Source organism: Neodiprion pinetum, chromosome 1 (assembly GCF_021155775.2).
Source record: "Neodiprion pinetum isolate iyNeoPine1 chromosome 1, iyNeoPine1.2, whole genome shotgun sequence".
Taxonomy (NCBI): Eukaryota; Metazoa; Arthropoda; class Insecta; order Hymenoptera; family Diprionidae; genus Neodiprion; species Neodiprion pinetum.
In genome coordinates this window covers 24,800,875-24,819,301 of record NC_060232.1, presented here as the reverse complement: position 1 = coordinate 24,819,301, position 18,427 = coordinate 24,800,875, and the positions used below count along the sequence as shown (strand labels likewise).

General features: G+C 35.9%; 2 protein-coding genes across 11 annotated transcripts; one reads left to right on the top strand and one right to left on the bottom strand.

The window, feature by feature from the left end:
- Nucleotides 1-82: 82 nt before the first annotated feature.
- Srrm1 (Serine-arginine repetitive matrix 1) lies at nt 83-13,507 on the top strand. 7 transcript variants are annotated; one of them, XM_046609766.2, is made up of 16 exons: nt 83-244; nt 329-430; nt 519-608; nt 1,631-1,753; nt 4,813-4,983; nt 5,504-5,670; nt 6,718-6,912; nt 7,033-7,791; nt 7,878-8,024; nt 8,294-8,803; nt 9,593-9,821; nt 9,932-10,023; nt 10,109-10,350; nt 10,556-10,720; nt 12,096-12,592; nt 12,769-13,507. In XM_046609766.2, exons 2-16 carry the CDS (start codon nt 419-421, stop codon nt 12,979-12,981), a joined length of 3,612 nt encoding a protein of 1,203 aa, XP_046465722.1. In that variant the 5' UTR covers nt 83-244; nt 329-418; the 3' UTR covers nt 12,982-13,507. The 7 variants fall into 7 exon arrangements, with proteins under 7 accessions (XP_046465722.1, XP_046465758.1, XP_046465751.1 ...); XM_046609802.2 differs by having other exon boundaries at nt 8,291-8,473; nt 9,596-9,821; XM_046609795.2 differs by having other exon boundaries at nt 8,291-8,473.
- On the bottom strand, nt 13,162-17,515 carry RpIIIC53 (RNA polymerase III subunit C53). 4 transcript variants are annotated; one of them, XM_046609849.2, is made up of 8 exons: nt 17,405-17,515; nt 15,543-15,786; nt 15,360-15,471; nt 15,013-15,274; nt 14,821-14,919; nt 14,397-14,518; nt 14,052-14,297; nt 13,162-13,962 (listed from the first exon to the last, which is right to left on the bottom strand). In XM_046609849.2, the coding sequence occupies exons 2-8, from the start codon at nt 15,782-15,784 to the stop codon at nt 13,843-13,845; spliced, it is 1,203 nt and encodes a 400-aa protein (XP_046465805.1). In that variant the 5' UTR covers nt 15,785-15,786; nt 17,405-17,515; the 3' UTR covers nt 13,162-13,842. The 4 variants fall into 4 exon arrangements, with proteins under 4 accessions (XP_046465805.1, XP_046465779.1, XP_046465788.1 ...); XM_046609823.2 differs by lacking the exon at nt 17,405-17,515 and adding an exon at nt 16,001-16,310; XM_046609832.2 differs by lacking the exon at nt 17,405-17,515 and adding an exon at nt 16,069-16,310.
- Nucleotides 17,516-18,427: the final 912 nt, after the last annotated feature.

Below are 18,427 nucleotides of genomic sequence, written 5' to 3'. Positions count from 1 at the left end.
AGAGAATAACTCAGGAAATAGCCGGTAGATCGCGCCGTCGTCGGCCAATAGACGCATTACGTGTACCATCTGGCAACACCGTGCGGCAGCAATGTAAGCAGGAAAAGTAAGCAGCATCGCCGCAGCCATTAGCCATAGCCATGTTGTTAGATTGACTAGTATCGCAGAGTCAACTGTTGTTTGCGAATGTGTGCTGAAACGAAATAATCGTACATATTTTGTCGCTAAAAATATCATCAACTGGGTACGTTTCACTCCACCATCTAAAATTATATTTCCTAGTGACTCAACGTCATTATGCCGTTTCTTCTGCAACCTTAAAATACAGGTTTACTGTTCCCGAGCGTACACAACGCGCAGCAGGCCTTTCGCCCTCGTCCAATTTCAGGCTTAGCAGCGATTGTAACAACCGGCAGAGATGATGTACACGGTGAGATCTTGCGCGTATTTTTCATACAATATCACATCTTTACATTGTGTGTTATCTTCACTAACTGTTTTTGCATATGTATTTACAGGGGACCACGGCATCGCAGGATACGCGGTTCAGCGATAAGGAGAAGAAATTGTTGAAGCAGATGAAATTTGGTGATTCTCTAACTCAAAAGGTAGGGTTATACTTAGCAATTGAACTTTCCAGATCCAACTAAAAATATATTAGTATTTCATAATGGGGTTTCATTCGAAGCCCCTCGTGAGTGACTCGCCACTTTCAGTCAATTTTCACAACTGAAATACTTTCCGTTAATATTTTAATGCTGCGGACGTGTCTTGAATTTTTAACCGATGTCCGGACAAGCATAGATCAGTTGAACTGCAGTCAAAGCTTTTATGAATTATTATATTCGGTTGCAATCCAAATCCAAAACATACACGTGAAGTAAGAACCATGCTGTTAATGTCTGACGCGTTTAGAGTGTTGTGAAATATACATGAAACGCAACTCCCTTGCAGCACGCGGCACTTTTGTGATATTTTAACATATTCACATATTCACTCTTATCAATAGTCATGTGTCATCACATCTAATGAACCTTTATTCTATAATGACGATCTTACTGTCAAGCCAATACTTGTGTATTTTTTTAATCCGGTTTCTTAGGATTCATCTCTAACCTTTCTTTTAGTAAACGGACAGTAATTAGTTTCAATATTTCGTCTTTCAATACCATTGCATATCGGTAATGTATTTTGAATTAATGTCAACGAATCATGTGTAACGTCACTTGGTACGTAGTTTGCTAACACTGAAAACTTAGTGATTTTCTTGTCTCTACTTGAACAGGACATCAATAAATTATGGGGATGAAGTTGGTAACATTACTGTAACGATGCATGTTTAGGAGAAATCATTACTTTGCACCTTTAGGAATGTCTGAAATGTAGTAAACTGTGATCAAGTAAACATACTCTTATTTTAAAAAGCCAACTCCTTCAAAGTTATTCTAAAATTGCGCAATAATGATTTTTTTCATACGTTAACGTTACTAACTTCAGCATTGTAATAAATTACGTTACTAAGTTCAACCTTGTACTTTATTAGCTGTGAGTAGGTTACTAGATCATTTTATTTCAATCAAAAGTGAATGATACGGTACGAGTATTGAAAAAAAATAATTACAAATTACAGGTAGACATGAGCAAAGTAAAATTGGATGTTATTAAGCCCTGGATTACTACCAAAATAAATCAGATCCTTGGCATGGAAGATGATGTAGTGGTTGAGTTCGTCTACAACCAGCTGGAGGAAAAGGTAAGAACATTTAGAATATCCTTTTTGTTTTAAATCGTTACTTATTTTCTTTTTGATTTAAATGGATAGAATGGTCTAAATAATTGAATAAGCAGTTTGTATACTCGGCTTTTTCCCCTCAGCATAGAACATTTACTTTGACACACATTATCATAGATATAGTCCGGACAAAAAGATATGCGATCACACTCAGCTGCTCGTACCAATGAATTATGTGCACTTCATCTTGACAGTTACAAAAATGTCAAACCGATAATTGTAAGGTGTTTTTCATTAAGTTTTCAATAACTTCAACGAAGAAATTTGGCTCAGTAATTCTGTTGGGTGATAACTGAATTATGGTATGCAGTTTTCTCAATAATTCTGCTGTACACAATCATGGAGTTCGATAAAAATTGCAAGAAACGCTTGGCAATGGCGATGGCGATCACATGTCTAGAATGTTTCCTCAAAGAAATTTGTCCAATGATATATTTCCACATCTCAAATATGAGTATCTCTGTTTCTGTTTCAAAACACCAGTCATTTAATTTTAAAAACATACTTATAACGCAGAAAAATAAATTCAGGGCTCAAAGAACAGTCTTTCTAGTAAATATTATACAAATACATTGGTTTTTTCTTCCAATTGAGCGTAGATTCAAAAAATAGTTGAAACAATCAGTCCACGTTATAAGATCTTTTGATAAATAGACATGAGGTTGATGTTTGGAATATTAATATAATAATACATTATTTTTTTTTTTTCAAAATACGCTATTCTGTAACGTTGGGATTTTTTGAAATTCAGTACATCGTAAGGCAAAATTTTTCATACTTTGGAAACTAAACTTTTTCGAAGTCAATCTACAATTGCAACCTAGTAATCTTTTTTCAATGTTTTGTTACAGTAATATCACTGACTTCAATCTTGTAAATTTACAGTAGTCTGTCTGATATGGCCCCTGACCAAGAGAATTACTGCGCAATAAAAAATAATAATTGTATTATCATTGATAAAAATCAGTTTAATGATTTGATTACTTTTGTTTTGATTTTTATTGTTCAAATCAACTAAAACATTCGAACTGTGAAAGCATAAATCCATATTTCGGGTAAAAGTCCCACATATCTTTGGAATGAATTCATCGTTTATGTAGCACCTGATTTGATATGAATGTTTCCAGTTCAAGAATCTTATCTTGGATTACAGAAAACATTTTGGCAAATACTTTATGATTAAAGTTTCGAAAGGTTTGAGTTGTATGATTTTAGCAAATTTGGTTAGACTTGTTTTGTACTTTTTTGATGCATCGTCATTTTGTGTAACTTCAGAATTGTCCTGATCAAAATTGTCATTCATGTCTGAGAAACCTAGAATTGTCATATTATTGACAATAAGATGTAGTTTCGCACCTTCTAATAGCTTTAAATTCTTAAATTTGCTACTATTACAATGAATGAATCTTGGGATGCTAATTTGGTGTTGAAACACTCATAAACATCCTACTCATTGGTCAAACAATGCATTTCTTGCTCAGCAAGGAAAAAATGAAGCAGAACGTATTATTGCCTTTCTGAAGGACGTGAAATTTATTTATCGCAACATCATCATGTAACAGCCTTAATAATTAAATTTGGAAGTATCATTCCTTCTATGTAATGTAGTGATCTTAGCGGTAGATTTAACAAAACAAAGCAGACTTTGACATAAAAAAAAAAAAGTGAAGTGCGTAGGTGAAAATTGTTGAATTGCACTATATATGACAAGTCTTATCACGTCTCTTTGAATTCCCCATTATTATAAGTAGAAACCGTTGCGGGGGCTCAACCCTTTTGTCCCAATGGCATTCGGATGTGTTCCTCTCTGCATCCGATTGGCCGCCTTTCTATCAACCGTCAACCATAGCGTGATCCGTCTTCTACGTCGTACCACATCGCATCAGCAGCTAAGGACAGCTGCCGCAGTTGCCGATTCTTCACCATCTAGCAACCTCCGCCTTAGCGGAGTCACCATTCCCCGTCATCGTCACCCAGAGACCAGCTACGTTTTTCTACTGCAACATCTTGTCCGTGCGAACGAGTTCCTCATCATCCTGGAGAGCCTCAATCAAGGCTTTGCGTCATGTTGACGCGTGCACCACCTCTTCGTGGAAACCGAGTTGCCTCTTCCGAGGCAATTCAACTGACTGGCTGTCGACGCAGCAGAAAGGCCTTGGTGGCCTTGAACCATGGACCTTGGTTATCACCGGCAGTTTCCCTTCATTCCAAAGATGACAAACATCTGCAGGCCTTGGTCAGGGTCACCGTTGACCAATGAGAGCGACCCAACATTGAAGACACACCTGCGGCTCTTCTTTAGTCAACGGGGGGGGAAGGGACTTTCTGAACTATTGCTGTTCGATCTCAACTGTCCATCCTTTCAAGGTGGAAGTGAAGTGATCAAAGCTTGGAGAGTGGGATTGGTAGACAAGCATCATATTCGCACATGTTGTGACAATCCTTGTCATTATGACAGGTTGGTTTCTTGATGATATATACTTATACTTTTCTATCGATTCTTCGTTTTTCAGCTAATAATCATTGTATCCACGTGTCTAATCAATATTTTTACATTATAGCTTTGTACCACCGTAACATTTCAAAATCACATTCTCGTAATCAGCTGTTTGTAATGATATTTCTGTTTTTATATTAGTTTTTTATTTAGGCATCATCGATGTGAAATGATCTGAGCTGCGGATACTTGATAACTACAGTTGTGGTAAGATTGACGTTTTAGGGTTCTAACAAGCTTTTGTGCTTTTCGAGGGGGAAAAGCATCTATGTTTACTGAGGAATTGTTTACAATAAAATTTGAGAAACAATATTTTTCACGCTATTCTGATTTAGGACCATTTTTTTACTAATTTAGGTTCAGGTAATGGATTATAATTATAGTTTTAACAGTTCTGATATTGCCCTAAAATTGCAGTTCGCTGAATTTTTATATGGGCACAATTTTTTTTTTTTTTTTTATATGAATGAAAATTTTATGGAATATTGCCTATAATTCACACCAAAAACTATGTACTTTACAGTTTCCTGATCCTCGAAAAATGCAGATCAATCTGACAGGTTTCCTGACTGGCAGAAATGCCCGATCATTCATGGGCGAACTTTGGGACCTGTTGGTCTCTGCACAAGAAAGCATCACTGGCATCCCAGAAGCTTTTTTGCAACAGAAGAAAGATCAAATCAAGAAACGTCTGGTAACTATACTTTCTATGTATTACTCTCGAAATTTTCATAGCATAAACTTATCAAGTAAAATCACCTTTTGAATATTATACTTCACCTGGTATAGGTGTGTATACTGACTTTAGGAGGAGTGAATTCCATACCATTTTTGAACATGCCAATTATAATCAGATGGTGCTGCATCTAAGACAGCCTTGACTCTGTAAACGTGATCTATTGTTTATCAATTGAACTGCTGTTTGTTGATGACTAAAAAAAAATGTCTGACAAGCATTGTAGGTTTTTACAGATGATCTAGTTGTAACCGTGAGGAATTGCATGGTTCAGCTAATATCGGCACAGTTTTACAACTTTATTGTTGCTAGCTGTAATCTTTATTCAGTGCGCATGAATACGTGTAAATGCTTGACGAAAACAATTTTGAATTGTAACTCCTTATATTCACCATCAAGCTAGTAATTTATTCATGTTTGTAATTGTGAGAAGTGCAAAGATTTTCTTTGTTCTTAAAGTATGAAATATTATTAACAGGAAGAACAAGAGAAGCTGCAAGCATCGCTAGCAGAGAAAGAAAAGGAAAAAGAACGCGAGAAGGAAAAGGATGATGCAGAATCAGCAAAGTTGAAGAAAGAAGAAAAAGACCGAGGATCATCTAAAGAAAGACGAAGGGATCGTAGCCGAGATCGTGACAGGGACAGGTCAGTCATTTAAATTTGTACAACTTTTATTTTTAACTCTGCTTCGAATTTTTTTGGCACTGTCTTCAATGGTCACTGTTTGTTTGTATATTATTGGTGGAATTGTGTCATTCGCTGCTATCCTTCTTGTCTTCCTGTGTTAATGGTATATCATTCAATTTTCCGGCATACGTCTTAACTGAATCCAAACTCCACTGAAGGATTATTGAATAATGATATCGTTTGTCAATACAGAGTTCGAAATACTGAAATACATACGAATTACCATTGTACTTAATACCGAACTAGCTGTTTTTTTTATACTAGATTAATTATTTATATTACAAGTTGATACAAATTTCCAACACTGAACAGCTCTACATACAAGGAACATCAGTTTGGTGTATCCCACCGATTTCGTTGCAACTCATGTATGTTGTAGGACATTGAAAGTTAAGAGGTACGTATTGTTTTTTATCAGCTGAAAAACTATTTAAAGGGGGAAAAATGACTTGCAAAGATGGACATTCAGTGGGATGGTTTCTCAGTTACGGATAGCAACGCTTGATGTATTAGAATAAAACCAACGCTAAAATGTTTCATTCATCAATAGAAACATTGCAGTGTTGGTTTCATTCAAATACATCAAGCGCATGAAGGTATCACCCTAGTGGTTGCCCATCTTTGGGGATCGTTTTCACCCTTTTAAATTGGTCTTCCACCAATAAAAAAAAACAATACGTGTCTTTTAGTTTTCAATATTCTACAACATACATAAGTTGCAACGAATTCAAAGTGGGACACCAAATTAGTGTTTTTTGACAGTAGCACGAGTTCCCCCATATTACCAAAGTTCCCTGATTACAGTAACCTTTCCTTAAATTACCCTTGTAAATTTCCACTTGTATAATGCTTGAACGTCAATCATAATGTATCTTATAACAACTTTTAATACCTATATAACATGTCGTGTGTCCTATGTCTAACATTTTTTATTATTTTACAAGATTTAAAAGTATTAACGATTATTTAAATTGCGTCACAAATTCAAGTAAGGTTCTAATGCAGGAATAAACGGAGCAGATCACGGGATCGCCATAGAGATAGAGATCGTTCAAGCCGTAAAAGAAGATCAAGTTCAAGATCACCGGCAAAATCCTCATCAAAGGACAACGGTAAAGAAATGACTGAGGTCAAAACTGAAAGAGAAGATTCGCCTCAACTTGACAATGCAATACCGCTAATGCCTGTTAAAACTAAACCGTGAGTTTTCAGACCTAGTAGTATATAATTCAAAATTGTATTGATTCTTACATTTGAATAGAGTCAACCGTATACTAATGATTTTGAAAATAGTCGAACCTAATAAATTTATTCCTTCAGAGAGGCAGCAGTTGCTATATCACGGCTACAAGCAAAGCTAATGAGCATCGCTGACGGCAAGAAAAAGATAAACCGTTCTCCATCTGTAGAACTCGCAGAAAAACTTTCCAAAAAATCACCATCAAAGTCACCTGCTGGTAAATCGAAAAAATCCAGGTCAAAATCGCCGATTTCAAAATCTAAGAAGTCACGATCGCCTGTATCAAAATCACGACGATCACGTTCTAAATCACGAACAAGACGATCTCGGTCCAAGTCAAAAACCAGAAGGTCAAGATCACGATCTCAAGATCGATCAAAGTCAAGAAGGTCAAAATCGAAGTCTCCTATTTCAAAATCGAGAAAATCACGTTCAAAATCGCCAATTCGTTCCAAGAAATCAAGATCAAAGAGCATTGATCGCAGCAAGTCTAGAAAATCACGGTCTGATTCAAGCGATTCGGCGTCATCGAAATCACGATCCAAGACTCCCGAAAAACGAAAAGAACATATTGACTCTAATAGGAAGCGTGATGTGAGTTCGAGCAGTAGTTCAGGATCAGACATAGAGAAAGGAGCAAAAGACAAAAACGATTTTGAAATCCGTAAGAAAAAAGATGGTGTGCAAGCTAAACGATCTTACAGAAAGACCAATAAAGATGAAAGTGGTAGTGATTCTGATTCAAGTCGTGAAAGAAAATCTGCTCCTAAAAGAAGGAGCCCTTCACCCAGGAATGATAGATCTAAAGATAGGGACAGATCCCGAGATAGAAACAGAAGGTATTACACTGAAAACATCTTAAACTTTTATAATGAGCATAAAATATCTTTATCAATTATATATAATCATGCCATTATTCTTTCAGACGATCGTCTTTTGAAAAAGAGCGAGACAGGAGGCGGGATCGCGATCGCGATCGTGACAGGGATAGAGAAAGAGACAGGGTTGATCGATACAGTGGTGGGAGAAGCATGAGGCCACCATCTGTGCGGAGAGCTCCAAGCCGACGAAGGTAACATATTTAATTTAGATTCCTGATATTGTGTGCACATGTATAGAAAAGGGATTATTTAAGATTCTCATACAACTGAGTAAACCCAATAAAGACATTGAATCACATACTGACGGACCTCTAAACTTGCACATGTACAGTTTGAGTGTTATGAAAAATCTGGAAATTTCGACAATATCAGAAAACTCGGAAAGTTTTGTACACAAGTCTGCGTATTGCTCTGGTTTTGTAGACAAAGTTTCTTAAACAGTTTTCTTTACAACCAGAAGCCCACCGCGTCGTAGCCCAGGAAGATATGATCGTCGACGTTCACCTAGCCCAGGGGATCGACGCAGATGGAGGTCATCACCTGATCGCCGAAGAAGGTCGTCCGAACGACACGATCGGCACAGATCCGTTGACCGGCGAGACAGCAGACGGTCACCGGAACGTCGGGATCGATCGAACAGGTACGATAGATCTTCCTCCCGTGACAGATCTAGCAGGCGCGACAGGTCCCGAGAACCAAAGGAAAACAAAGACCGTAAGACGTCACCTGATAGATCCAGAGCAAGGTCGAAGGAGCCCAAATCATCGTTGGAGCGTTCTAAGCCCTACAAGCGATCTCCAGATAAGGAGGTGAGGGAAAAACCAAAGGAGAAGAAACCTGTGGTAGATGAACCTGCCAAGAAACAGGATGAGAGGAGACCTCAGAAGATGTTGCGAAACGGACGATCTAAATCAAGTAGCTCGCAAAGTACAGAGAGTAGTTCCTCTAGTGATGAGGAACAATCAACCAGGTGAGTGACGTATTGATCGCGATTTTTGAAGCATGAATTTGTTTTTTTATCAAGTTAATCACACTATAATTTGTGTTATGATTGCTTGCATGTGTAAATGCTATACAAAAGTAAATGTATGTGGCGGAAAATCTGCAAGTCAGAAATTGAAAGAGAAAGAAGCTTGAAGAAAGAAGAAAACATTCGAAATAACAGAAATAGAATTAGTTGTACAATTTTTTTCCATATCTTCAAGTCGCTCCGATTTAGTCCAATTTTTCACGTTGAGTTCGGTGTATTCTTATTCTTGTTAAGCTTCAACGGAAAAATATGTTTTCTGCATTTATCCTTATGATGATTGTTAAGCCAAAAAAATCACAGTAGCTTTGATGTTTTTTGAAATATGTTGAAAATTAATACAAAAAGTATCTCAAAGCAAATTTAAGAAATTTGAACCTAATATCGACACAGCGCATACTGAAAAAATCATGTGATGTGATCCCATTATACTCTAGGGGGGGGGGGCCAACTAACAACAGTTAATGTAAAGTATTGTGACGCCTCTCGCAGCTTGGAAGGATACATTTCACAAGATCTCTGTATAAGAGTATTATGTTGCAGACAAATGTTATGTATGTCTAATCTATAGACCGGATATAAATAGTGTTATTTTATCGATTAAAGGTTGAACTTTGAGGTAATCAGATTCTATACAAAGGAAATGTTACAGTGTACTTATGTATAAAACTTTGTCCAGTTTTGGCACAATGATTGATTGAAAAAAATTAATTGTAATCAATGTTTAATTAGCAGAAGGTTACCGGAAATAAAACAACCAACGCAGGAAGTGAAAGAGCGAGAAATTTTAGAAGACGTCAACAAGAAAAAAGAAAAGGAAAAGATTTCAAAAGAAGAAGTTCCAATTATACGTCCGGAGAAAGAAGTTCGAAAAATTGAACCTGTTGTCCCAAAAAAATTAGAAACCATTGTTTCACCCAAAAAACCGCCAACTACAATACTTCCTGTTACGAGGCACAGGGTAATTATTATATTTTTATTCTTCATTACTCAACGATCATTCCATGCATGCATTTATATATTTATCACGATCATGAACATTATCTAATGAGTATACCTATCTTGTTCTAGTTCTCAAAGAGCTTGTCTCGAACCCCATCACCGTTTAAAAAAACTGAAGACATCATAGCTGCTGCAGCCAGGATTAAACAAACTCCATCTAGGTAACATTAATAGAAGTTGTATGTAATCATTTCAAATTGATGAGGATTTATGAAGATCTAACAAATCATTATATATTGGTTCCAGAGATAATAAAGACGATTCACCTAAGTCTGTAGAAACTGCTCTTTCGTCCAGTGATGTTTTCCAGCTGAAGAAAGAAGAGAGACCATTGAAGTTGCTCAAGGTTACAGCTGACGATAAAAAACTAACTCACAAATTGGTTGAACTTCCGTCCTTGAAGAAGAAATCAGTTGATGAAATAAACAAGAGAATAAAAAGAGACAGGAGGGATGAATCTTCAATCTCCGAAAACAGCGATGATGAAAGTAAGATTTACAGCAATGAAAATATTTATCTGTATAGAATCAGTCAGTTACTCGAAATTAAGAACTTTCTAAATGCGATTTCATTTCATTTACCTTTGATAAACTGTTAAGACACGTACAATGAACCTTGATTACATTTTGTTGAAAATATATTAATCATTCAGTCATTTAGCTATCCTCAATCAATCCTGATTTACAATTTTAGACAAGAAGAAAGAAAAACGGATCGAGAAATCAAGGAAATCTCGAAAGGAATCAACAGACGACGACAAATCGGACAAAAGTAAAGTCGAATCTAGTTCTGAATCCGAAGATGACAAAAAGCACGTTGATAGCAAATCTAAAAAGAGCAGAGATGCTGGGAGGTCTGGTAAGTAGACATGATTCATTATTACCATATTGTTTCGAAAAGTTTATTATTTGTATAAACGTTTCTTGAGTTATATTTGGTGATAAAAACTTCGACGCGTATTTGGAATACTATGTGGAATACGTTTGAAAAGTCCAATTTCACGGGACATAATGACGAACCTTATACAGTAGAATCTCGCTTATCCGACCTTCGATTAACCGATGTTCCGCATTATCCGAGACGCCCATTTCATTCGAACACTGAATTGGCCGAGGTGTATCTTCGGATAATACGGACAATCTTGGACAAAACGGAATAATCCGTTTTGCTTTATATGTATGTTGGGGTGAAGCCTCGGAAAGGCGGAGAGGGTGAACACGTCCTGTCAATTCGCTTGCTTTTCCATGACTGTCGATTTTATCCAAGCGTTGTTATAAACAAACCATTTGTTTGTTCTATATTCAAAGCATGTTGAACAACTGAAAGAATGTAAAATTCGAAAATTTGGTGATTTCGAAAAATCAACGACGGAGTCAAGAATCGAACCTGGCGTCTAGAGATGCTTTACCGGAGATTTACTCCACTAGACCACCTAGCCGCCCTGACTCTGTTGTCATTAATTTCTCTCATCACCAGTGAATTTCCTCTCTCTAGACGCCAGGTTCGATTACTGGCTCCATCGTTGATTTTTCGAAATCACCAAATTTTCGAATTTTACATTCTTTCAACAATATTCTTCTCGTAAAAAAATGATTTGCACATCCGCATATCATTAATTAGACGGCTTTGCTTGTCTTACGTGGCTTCCCATCAAGAATCAAGAATTTCAGATGTAAACATTTCACCTACACATTATATTCTTACTGGTGCTTGAAGAGACGAAAATTTCTTAACACATGTTGAATAATGCTTGACGCTTGATACGGCGGACTCATTCAAGTTTCGAATTCACTTGATGATGTATCCTCTTTATTCTTCTCCGACATGTATAAAATAGTTTTGTGTTGCTACATTGTTTGAACATGCATAAACTTGTGAAAGTTTCTTGTGAACTACAGTGGCTTGGATTGCACATGTTTTCCGTATCATCCGAGATTTCACTCATCCGAGGTATGCTCTCCCCTTATTACCTCGGATAAACGTGGTTCTACTGTATTGCAAATCCGTTGCAAATTACTAAGGTCTTATCTAATTAAAAATAGAGAACCATTGATGTGAAACTTTGAAACTCACTATGATTAATCGTTTATACTTTCACACAAAATGGATGTGATATTGTGAATTAATAATATAATATAAGCAATTTAATCATCCACAGAATTGATGACAAAGTTGAACGCAATTTCAATGTCATTGATTTAAATTCATGTATGTCCAAATTTTCATTGAACAGATTTGCTGGATGATCGTAGTAAGGATCGCAGGGATACTCGAAAACGTGATACCAGTGGCGACATAGAATCAAGAAAGCGGTCAAAGAGGGAAATTGAGGAAGATCTACGAAAAACTAAAAAGGTGCGAAAAGATTCCACGTCTGATGAAGATGAAATGAAATTGAAGAAAATATCAAAATTAGAAGAGGAGAAATCTAAGTCAAGAAAGTCGAAAAAAGACTCCAGCTCTGACGATGAACCGAAAAAGTCGAGAAAGCGTCGAGACAGCTCGTCTGAGGATGCAAAGTCGAGAAGTAGGAAGTCGAGAAAAGAATCAACCAGCGACGATGAGGGAAGGTCCAAATTAAAGAAAGCCAAGCGGGATTCCAGTTCGGACGATGAAGAAATTGTAGAGCGAGAAAGTAAGAAAAAGAAAAAGGTAGAAGATAGCAGTGACGACGAGAAGGTAAAGAAGAAACGCAAAAAGAAAATGAAGACAAGTACAAGCGAATCTGAGGTGAGAATTTAATGATTTTTGGGTAGCATATAAATTAAGTTACTTGGATTCTGCCTTGCATAAAATAACTGTGTAGGTCTAATACGACATAAATGTTATGAATTGAAGATACCGGAAGCCAAACTTTCGCTGAATCTAATTTGTTTTTTGTTTCTCTTGTTTTTCTTGGATAACAGGATAGTGAAGTGGAGGAAAAGAAGAAAAAGAAAGATAAAAAGCACAAAAAACACAAAAAGCATAAGAAACATCGTAAGCATAAAAAAAAGAAGGCTGTAGAGTCTGAAGAATCGGATGCAAGTGAGGGGAACACGGAAGAACTCGAAAAAAAACTACGCGAAAAAGCCTTGAAATCTATGAAGAAAGGACACAGTATTGAACAAAGTGACTAAATGGATTGTGCGTAATTCATGCAAGATAATGTCAGAGAAGTTGGCGTATTTCAAATAATTATAGGCTGTTATTTCTTAGGTTGGCTATGCCAAAGTAACGATTCACCCGATCCAACAAACAAAACTGATAATTAACGGTTTTGTATTTTAACAGACTGCGGTTGCAATTTTTGAGGCAACTTCTTTGGTATTACCATTAAAAAATAATTTGGTATTTATAAAAAAAAAGTACCATAAAAAACTAAAACTAAAACTTACAATAGTTGATTGTATCTATGCTAGTAATTTTACAACTCGTTTTTTGTTGTAATTCTCATGCAATCAGAAATTCAAACTAGAGGTAAAAGTTTTTTTTACGTTTCTGATTGCCAAAAAGTGTTCATACCATGCAGTGTGAAATAATCAATTAATTTGTAAATTAAGTTGACATGTGAAAGGATGTGTGACAATCGAAGAGCATACCTAACATTGTGAAATCGTATGAATCGCGTGTCCGTGAAATAAAAATTGTTTCAACTAAGAAAAACTTGTAACTTTTTTTCCACGTTTAAATACATAAATATCATATTATCACTAGAAATTTTAGTTGAGATGTGAAATAATTAACTTAATAATACAAGGAAAAAATTTACGGGGCCTCAATTTTATCACCCAATGTTTCCGCACTACATTTTATGAGTTTTTTTTTTATGGAATATGATTTTCATGAACTTGCGATTTTTTTAAAGAGTACCTCAATTGCGATATCCCACGCAAGAGAGGGCTTCGAATTTCAGATTTCGTTTAATTTTTACAACAGCCAGAATAATATCTAGTACAATTAATAAGTTAAAACAATTGAAATTTGCTTTTCTCATAAGTTCAAAGATTATCTAACATTGATTCCCAGTCGGGTAAGCAAATAAGGGTACTGCTGACTGAGCCAAGGTTAATAAGTTCGCCTTCAAGTTTTTCAAGGTCCAATTTGGCAGCGATTAGATCCTGAAACAAAAGAAAAGTTTCAACAAATGCACGCCTTTACCCACATGATGACGTTGATAAGATCACAGAATTTTTTCACTTGAACTTACTTGTCTGAAACTGATGTGCGAGCCCACATCTACAATTAATTTGTTATCCCCTAAAACAAGTCTCGCTTGTCCAGATTTTAGTATTTGTAATTTCCCTAGCATTCCTTCCTTCAAGTTTTTCAGTGTACAGTATTCAGTCTTGGGATTGATATCACTAGGATTTGTTGAACCTAAATCGGTTGCTCTTCTCGCTTTTGGATCACTCAATTCATCATCTGTTTTAAGTCCAGGTAGGCAATCGGGAAACTGTAAAGTACAACGTATAATTTACGCCACAGGATAAGGTTCAGTCCAAGGCATATCTGTGCAAAGTGAAAAAAAAAAAAATAATTTCATCGGTTGTACCTGTAGTAAAATGTAATTATTTGCTTCGTTTGCAACAATTTGTGGAATAGTGATAAGTTTTTTCTCCTCTGTTAGCGATTTCTTCGGTAACGAAGTTTTTGCTGTGTTATGTTCTTCTGATACTGGAAAGAATGGAAAATTTTAAGAATTAATTATTATTGCAACGTTTCGTAATGAATGACAGTAATCATGCACGACATAATTTTTTTTCCTCTTAGAAGATTATTTGTTTCAATACTGAAAAAATTTGAAGTACTTCAAGCAGTCCAAATTTTATGATTAAGAAATTAATTAATTTAAGAACTTTAAAATTTGATGATTCAAATCGATGTGCAGTCCGTAAGTATTTTACTTCTGCCATTTGTTTGAAGATTTTTTATTCCATAGATCTGGAAACTCCTACAAAATAATTTTTGTGACGTACCTTTTCCGTTTTCTAAGATTACTGGTTTCACATCTTCATCTAATCCATCAGCCCTTATTACTTGGGGTTCTTCCTTGAATTCTTTCTTGTATAACTGTGCTGGAATGATAAATGAACAAAAAAAAAGTGACAGAAGTTTAGTTGTCTCATCAAACTTGCATGAAGGCTAATTAAAATAGGTTTGATACTGACCATCATCAGCCATAGGTAGCATCACTGGTGCATTTTCCATATCTGGTACAGCTCCATTTTCGATAAAATCATCTCGAAGCAGGTGCTTGAGTTTCTCTTCTTCTTCAGCTTTATCAATCTTCTGGTTTAAATTTAATTTTTGTTTTTCTAAAACAGTACTGGCACTTCGATTGCCGCTCAAATTGCTACCATCTCTGTAACTACTGAATCTTTTTTTGGCTCGTGAAGAATCTGCTATACCACTGGAGAATACTCCGTCAGTCTGCAAAGAGTACATATATACAAAAAATCAACCATGAATGTTTGAACACTGTAATCCAACTTCTGATTAACAAAGATAACCTAACCTGGATAATGTTATCCGAGACTTTTCCTTTGCCTCTACCTCTTGTACTTTGTCCTCTTCCGCGGCCTCTTTCTCTTGGAACTTTAGTATTATTTTTTACGGTAGTGTGATCACTGCAAAGTAAAACAGATTACTACATCTATGATGCCTTGATAACAATAGTATAAATGTGATTCCTGCTTACTCTTTAGCTTTATTTCGTTGTACGTTCAAGTTTGGAGTATACAGTTTTTTTGGTTTTTCTAGTTTCACATGCCCGCCTAGTGTCCAATCTCGTGGCGATCTAAATGAAGTAAGCCTCGTAGAAGGTAGTCCAGCCTCAATTTTCACATTTGTTAATACCGTTGATCCTGATGTACCCGGTTCTACTTTGATCTTTATTTTTGGATCCAGTTCTCTGCTGTTTTTTGATTTATCCGAGTCCATTTCTAAAGGAAATCCAATTAAAAGTCAGTCATGAACCTGGATAACAGTTCAGTTTATATAAAACTAGAAAACAAAGAAATAAAAGCAGTCAAGCAGTTTTATGGCATGACGAGTAAATCTACGCTGATAGTACTAGAGAATTTCAGTAAATTTAGTTAATTTAATTGCTAAATTAACTGACATTCTCTCACGCTATTAATCCAAGATACAAGTTACCTGAAAAATAATATTAATCGATTGGGTTTTCACTCAAATAGCCGTTTGCGATAGTAACATAACCTTACTCAAGCTAACCTAAAATTGGATATAACGTGTATTCGGCGTGTTGACTCGGACTGGTTCAAAATCCAATGCTGATCTGTTTACCAAATATAGTGATGTACTGCCGTTATGTTATAATAGAAAATATTTAAATCTGCGACAGTTGAAATTAGCCACTGTCCACTAGAATAGTTTATTTGTTTAGACTTATTGTTAGGCCAGGCGTCTGTGGGACACGTGTGCATACGTACAGTTGCCTACACATGTGTGTTGTATACCGACCGAGCGGACGAATGTTGATTGGCCTGTCGTCCTCCAATCGGAACATGGACGATCTGTCATTTTTTAACGAGTGCGAAATTTACAAACTGTCCTTACGCTTTGACACGCTAGAGATAAAAGAGATTTACGACTTCTTAATGATATCAGTTCGAAGTAAACGAAGTTCTGCGCTTAATGGGAGTACAGAATTATTTCGATGAGTTCGCTCGATTTATGGTTATTATCACTGTATTATCATTCTGAAATATGCACAATAATTATTGGCAAATGATTTTTATATGCTTCTGAAATACAAGGGTGCTGCAATACTTCTTTCGCAATCGTGTACATTCCAGTAATCTACGATCTTTAAACTTATTTAATGGTTTAAATATAAATTTTCCGTATGGAAAACATATCTACATCGAACATAGTTTATTTTTCCAAATGTAGTTTTTAAACGTACTAAAATTAATCTTGCTGAAAATAATATCAAGTACTTGACCTCACAACAAAATAAATATTTTACGAGTTAACAATTAAGTAGAACTCATTGTTTCACTTTGGGTTCTTGGTAAACTTATGTCTCTAACTGCGAGGGCTTGATTTTTCATCGGTGACTTAAGTTGCTATTGGTTTCATTGTGTAGGAATTATTGGAATAGTTTACTACAGAAAGTAAAAAGGACAGGTGCGTTTGGTTTGTTGCATACTGTATTTGATGGGATGGTTTTTGAACTTTGCAAAATTGTCGAAGCTGATGTAATATCAATACTTTTACACAGTGTATGCTTTACACTCCATTGGCAAACAAAAGTTCAATATACCTGCGCATTGACAAAATTAATCTTTATTCACACGGCTATGCGATTCAAAAAATTTGCATTGTAATTTGAAAAATATGTTTCTATTACTAGGCCTGGTTTCAATTTATTCGTGGTACATAGTAGAATATTTCTTTCCTGAAGCAATTTACTGGCATAAAATATCGAAGACTCAATGAAAAATTGATGTGGTATAATTATTTTCGTTCTCCTACCAACTGCATGCTTTTCCATTATTTTTGAAATCGTATTTCACACAAGTCAGTATAACTTACCTCGATTCTATTTTTCAAATTATACCCTCAGGACGTGACCTTTCTTGCTTCGCTGGTAATACTTTTATATAATACATATATATATTGCATTGGAGGATCTATGTCCAGGTTGGCTGTTATATGATATATTAGCTCGGCAAAGGTCGGCAACGAGATTCAAGTTGAGTGGATATTGGATAGTGGATACTGGCTGTATATGTCTACCAACTGCAGGTTATCTTATGCATGCATTGTAAACGATGCAGAATGAGAAAAATGAGAAATATTATTACCCCGTCTCCGGTGTTATGGAACTTGAAAGATAATTCTCTGCGCCACCGCGCGAAACGTGCAGCGTTATCTAATTTGAAGTATTCTTCGTGGTCTGTATACATAGCACGTGTGTATACGTGTACAGTAGTTTGTATACCTATAATCATGTAAGCCATGCTTTTGCATGCGCATTCCTGACGTGCGGACGGTAATACATATTACAATATATCGCTGGCCTAATCGTTAAAACAAAGGTGTGACGGGTTCCGTGTGAAGTTACAAGAATATATCAAACTTCTAAGGAATAGTCTTGCAGCATTGAGTGCGATACGATCGAGCAGCTTCTCTGGTCCATGCGACAGTTATTTGACGACTGTTTTGAAATCCATTATATCGGGTGTTGACATACTTACCGTAAAACTTTGGAATGCTTTTTCTCAAATTTTTCAAATTTTCAGAGGTGAAATTCCGTTATTGCAATTGACTGTGTCTATAATTGTAAACTCAGATCATTCGGGTGACTTACATTCGATTCTTAACTCAGAATTTCAAAATTTGGAAAGGTGGATGCAAAATTCTCAGATTACAGAATAAACCTTAGTATACGGTATATTTGCATCCGAGTTTCTAGGATTTCGCAGACACTGTGGTAATTAAATTTCAAGACTAAAATGCATACGTTTTCGTGCTACGAGAAATTGTAATACCGGTTTTATTCCAGTCGTCCTGTTGTTCATATTACTCAAGTTTTATTACGTTCCAAAATTCAAA